The 5,278-nt window shown below is 61.6% G+C and overlaps 1 protein-coding gene across 1 annotated transcript; it reads left to right on the forward strand.

Annotated features, from left to right (window-relative positions):
- Positions 1-238: 238 nt before the first annotated feature.
- Positions 239-4,842, forward strand: TGM1 (transglutaminase 1; the record flags this gene model as incomplete). The annotated part of the gene is made up of 9 exons (XM_035314378.1): positions 239-370; positions 816-923; positions 1,566-1,740; positions 2,488-2,626; positions 2,820-2,923; positions 3,180-3,268; positions 3,530-3,683; positions 4,215-4,493; positions 4,595-4,842. Coding segments are annotated over exons 1-9 (1,401 nt in total), but the record flags the coding sequence as incomplete, so codon positions are not given.
- Positions 4,843-5,278: the final 436 nt, after the last annotated feature.

The following is a 5,278-nucleotide window of genomic DNA, read 5'->3' on the forward strand; positions in this document are numbered from 1 at the left end:
GGTTGAGATTTGTCGGTTTCGGGGCTCCCCAGCTTGAAATTTGGTGGTTTTGGGGCTCCCCAACGTACGATTTGTCGGTTCCAGGGCTCCCTGGTGCGCAATTTGGCAGTTTCGGGGCTCCCTGGGTTGAGATTAGTCATTTTCGGGGCCCCCCATGGTGAAATTTGTCGGTTTCGGGGCTCCCCCGGCTGAAATTTGCTGGGTTTGGGGCTCCCCGGCGTAAAACGCGTCGGTTTCGGGGCTCCCCGCAGACGACAGCGTCTACATGGAGAAGACGAGCGACCTCAGCGAGTACGTCCTTAACGAGACGGGGCGCATCTTCTACGGCACCGAGGACCAGATCGCCGAGCGCCCCTGGACCTACGGGCAGGTACCCCAAAAAAGGGGGGGGGGGGGACCCCAAAAATGTAGGGCCCCAAAAACGGGAGAATCCTCCCCAGAAACGGGGACCGCCCCAAAAAGCCGGGTGGGAAGCTCACAAGAACCGAGGACCCCAGAATGGGGAGGTGGGAACCCAAAATGGGGAAGTGAGCCCCAAAAATGGGCAGGAGGGACCCCAAAATTTGGCGATATCCTAAAATGGGGGATCCTAAAAAATGAAAAATACCTAAAAAACCTTAGAACGTCCCCAAAATCATGATGGGCCATCTCCAAAAAATGACTGGGGGTTCCCAAAACCATCACAGATGCTGAGAGGACCCTAAAAGAGCTGCTGGATTTTGGGGCGGGTTGTGGGGATTTTGGGGCGAATTGTGGGGATTTTGGGGCGGATTGCGGGGGATTTTGGGGCATCCCTGATTTCGGGGTCCCCCCAGTTCGACGCGGGGGTGCTGGAGGCCTGCCTCTACATCCTGGACCGCCGCGGGATGCCCCACAGCGCCCGGGGAGACCCCATCATGGTGTCCCGCGTTGTCTCCGCCATGGTGGGTTTTGGGGTGAATTCTGAGGGGTTTGGTTACAAAGCGACAGGGTGCTCCGAGAGGGTCTGGGGGGAAAGACTGGGGTTTTGTGGGAGCCAACGTGGGTTTTCGGGGGGTTAATTTGGGGTTAATTCTGTTGGGTTTTGTCTTTCTTTGGGATTTTGGTGGTTTCTAACATTTTTTGGGGGGGGGTTCAACGGGATTTGGGGGCGTTTCCACGAGTTTTGAAGGGTCATTATGGGATTTGGGGTGATTTCCTGGGATTTGGGAGATTTGGGGGATTTTGGTGGCTTCTAGTGAGGGAAGTTTGATGGGATTTGGGGGCGTTTCCTTGGGTTTGGGCCTTCTGATGGCATTTTGGGGCAGCTTTAATGGGATTTGGAGAACTTTGGGGCGTCCTATTGACTTTTGGGGCACCCTACTGATTTTTTGAGGTCCCCCGGACACTCCCAGGAGGCAGTTGGGGGGTTTTTGGGGCGCCTTTGGGGCGGTTTTCCTTGCTTTTTTTGAGCTCATTTGCACGTTCCGGCCTCTCCTTGGCGCGTCAGGCGGGGCCTTTAGCGGGGTGCCGTTTTGGGCCGTTTTGGGGCGTTTTGGGGCGTTTTGGGGGGCGTTCCGCCCCTGTGAGGTTTCGGGGTGCCGCAGGTGAACTCCCTGGACGATAACGGGGTGCTGGTGGGCAACTGGACGGGCGACTACGCGCAGGGCACCAACCCCTCGGCCTGGGCCGGCTCGGTGGACATCCTGCGGGCCTACCACCGCGGCGGCGCGCCCGTGCGCTTCGGCCAGTGCTGGGTCTTTGCCGGCGTCATGACGACGGGTACCGGGCCCTACTGGGTTATACTGGTCCATACTGGGAGGGGGGAGGGGGCGGGTGGTGGGCCCGGGGGCCGCCCCGCGGCCGCGGGGGTTTGGGCCGGGATGGTGAGGGTTTGGGTCCGGTTTGGGTGGGTTTGGGGTGTGGTTTGTACCGGTTTGACTCCGGTTTGTACCGGTTTGATCCAGTTCAGACCCGTTTGATCTGGTTTATACCGGTTTGACTCCAGTTTATACTGGTTTGACCTCATTTCTGCTGGTTTGACCCTATTTATACTGGTTTGACCCCACCTTTTATCAGTTTGAGCCCAATTCATAGTGGCTTGGCCCCGGTTTATACCAGTTTGGCCCCGGTTTATACCAGTTTGGCCCCGGTTTATACCAGTTTGGCCCCATTTTATGTGTTTTTGTGCATGGTTTATACCAGTTTAACCCCGGTTTATACTGGTTTTACTCTGGTTTATACCAGCTTAACACCAATTTGTACCAGTTTGACTCCGGTTTATACCAGTTTGATGCCACTTAATACCAGTTTGAGCCTGGCTCATACTGGTTTGACTGGTTTGATCCCAGTTCATATTTTTTTGCCCCCGCTTCATACTGGTTTATACTGGGAGAGGGCACGAGGAGGTCTCAGAGTACCTGGGAGCCACGAGGAGGTGCTCGGAGCAGGGGAGAGAAGTTGCGCTCGAGGTCCTTGGCTTCATACTGGTCTGTACTGGTTCTGACTGGTCTGTACTGGTGGGCGCAGTGCTGCGGTGCCTGGGGCTGCCCACCCGCACCGTCACCAACTACAACTCGGCCCACGACACCGACGTCTCCCTCACCACCGACATCTACTTCGACGAGAACATGCGGCCCATGGAGCGCCTCAACACCGACTCCGTCTGGTACTGGTTTATACTGGTTTATACTGGGTTGGGCCGGGAGCGGGGCGGCGGCACCAGGAGGGCACCAGGGGGTGGTTTGCAGCACCGTGGGGGTAGGAATGGCCGGCAGAGCGGCTCCTTCTGGGTGGTACTGACCTGTACTGGTCTGAACTGGTCCCCGCTGGTTCATACTGGTTTATACTGGTCTGCACAGGAACTTCCACGTGTGGAACGACTGCTGGATGAAGCGCCCTGACCTCCCCGATGGCTACGACGGGTGGCAGGTGGTCGATGCCACCCCACAGGAGACCAGCAGCGGTACTGGTTTATACTGGTTTATGGAATACAGTCGTTTATACTGGTTTATACTGGTTTATAGTGGGAGGAGACCTGGGCGGGAGGTCCAGGGGATGGTTGGCAGCCAATGGGCAGCCCCCTGTGCTGGGCTGTACTGGTCTATACTGGTCTGTACTCATCTATACTGGTCGGTATGGGCTTATACTGGTCGGTATGGGTTTATACTGGTCTGTACTGGTCTATACTGGTCTGTACTGGTTTGTGCTGCCCCTCGCAGGGCTCTTCTGCTGCGGGCCCTGCTCGGTGACGGCGGTGAAGAACGGCGAGGTCTTCCTCAAGTACGACACGCCGTTCGTCTTCGCTGAGGTAGGGGGCGTGGCTTACGCCCAAGGGGGCGTGGCTTCCAACAAGCAGGGGCGTGGCTTCACCAAACGGGGCGTGGCTTACCCACAAGGGGCGTGGCTCAGGGCTGGTGGGAGGGGCTTGGGGACTGGGCGGCCTCCTTGGGAGGGGTGGAGGCACAAAGGGGAGGGGCTCTGCGCTAAGGGGGTGGGGCCCAAGGGGTGGTGGGCGTGGCCTATGCGAATGAGGGGGCGTGTCCATGCTAACGAGGGGGCGTGGCCGCAGGTGAACAGCGACAAGGTGTACTGGCAGCGGCAGCCCAACGGGGCCTTCTCGGTGGTGCACGTGGAGGAAGGCGCCATCGGGCGCCGCATCAGCACCCTGGGGGCGGGCTCGGGGGCCCGCATCGACATCACCCACCAATACAAGCACCCCGAGGGTGAGGCCACGCCCCCCCCTCTTCCGGCCACGCCCCTTTCCTGGCCACACCCCCCTCCCCCTCTGGCTCTGAGCTGACCCAATGAGCCTTGACCCCGAGCCTTGACCCCATTGCTCCTGAGCCCGACAGCCAGTGAGGGTTGGGCCCTGGTGTCTGTGACCTGGTGACCCTTGACCCCTGTGACCCCCAGACCCTTGACCCCTCACCCTTTGACCCCAACAACCCACCACCCCTTGAGCTGTTGACCTCAAGACCCCACAAGCCTTGACCTCAAAACCCCAACCCCACGACCCATTGACCTCCAGACCCCTTGACCCTTGACCCATTGACCTCCAGACCTCTAGACCCCGTGCCCCTTGACCTCTACACCCCCTGACCCCAAGACCCACGACCCTTGTCCCACGACCCCATCCCCTTTGACCCCCTTGACCCAACCGCTCCCCCCCTTGACCCCGGGACCCCCCAACCCTACATCGCGTGACCCCCGCCCTCGCCCCTTGACCCCTGACCTCTAACCCCTGCCCCCCGCAGGCTCGGAGGAGGAGCGCCGCGCCGTCTCCACGGCCACCTCCCACGGCTCCCGGCCCCGCACCCGGGGGACCCCGTCCTCCGGGGAGGTGACGGTGACGGTGGGGGCGGGGCCGGCGGTGGCGGGGGCGGAGCTAGAGCTGCGGGTGGTGGCCCGCAACCAGGGGGCGGAGCCTCGGACGCTCCGCCTCCGCCTGTCCCTCGCCCCCGTCCGCTACACCGGGGTGGCCGGGGCCGCCTTCCGCCAGGAGCAGCACCGGCGCGCCGTGCCCCCGGGGCAAGGTGAGGCCCGAGGACCCCCCCGGGGACCCCCCCCCCACCCCGAAATGCCCCCGGGACCTCGGGGGTCGCCCAACGCCGTGTGTGTCCCCCCGTCCCCGCAGAGGAGACGGTGACGATGACGGTGGGGTACGCGGAGTACGGCCCCCACGTGGGCGACCAGGACGCGCTGAAGCTGTCGGTGGCCGGGGCGGTGGAGGAGACCGGGCAGGTGGTGGCCAAGGAGCTGCGCGTGCGGCTGCAGGCGCCCGACCTCACGCTCACGGTAGGGGCCGGCCGTGTCCCCCGGGTCCCGGCCGTGTCCCCTGGGTCCCGGCCGTGTCCCCTGGGCTCCATCTTGGTCCTCGTCCACGTCCTTTGGGTCCTCTCCACGTCCCTTGGGTTCCATCTTGGGTCCCCTCCGTGTCCCTTGGGCCTTGTCCATGTCCCTTGTGTCCTGTATGTGTCCCCTGGGCTCCATCTTGGGTCCCCTCCATGTCCCTTGGGTCCTTTGGGCTCCATCTTGGGTCCCATCCACGTCCTTTGGGTCCTCTCCACGTCCCTTGGGCCCTGTCCGTGTCCCTTGGGCTCCATCTTGGGCCTTGCCCACGTCCCTTGGGTCCTCTCCACGTCCCTTGGGTTCCATCTTGGGTTCCCTCCATGTCCCTTGGTCCTCATCCATGTCCCTTGGGTCCCTTGGGTTCCATCTTGGGCCCCGTCCGTGTCCCTCAGGCCTTGTCCATGTCCCTTGTGTCCTGTCCATGTCCCTTGGGTTCCATCTTGGTCCTCGTCCACGTCCTTTGGGTCCC

The sequence above is a fragment of the Oxyura jamaicensis genome, unplaced genomic scaffold (genome assembly GCF_011077185.1).
Source record: "Oxyura jamaicensis isolate SHBP4307 breed ruddy duck unplaced genomic scaffold, BPBGC_Ojam_1.0 oxyUn_random_OJ72181, whole genome shotgun sequence".
Classification (NCBI taxonomy): domain Eukaryota; kingdom Metazoa; phylum Chordata; class Aves; order Anseriformes; family Anatidae; genus Oxyura; species Oxyura jamaicensis.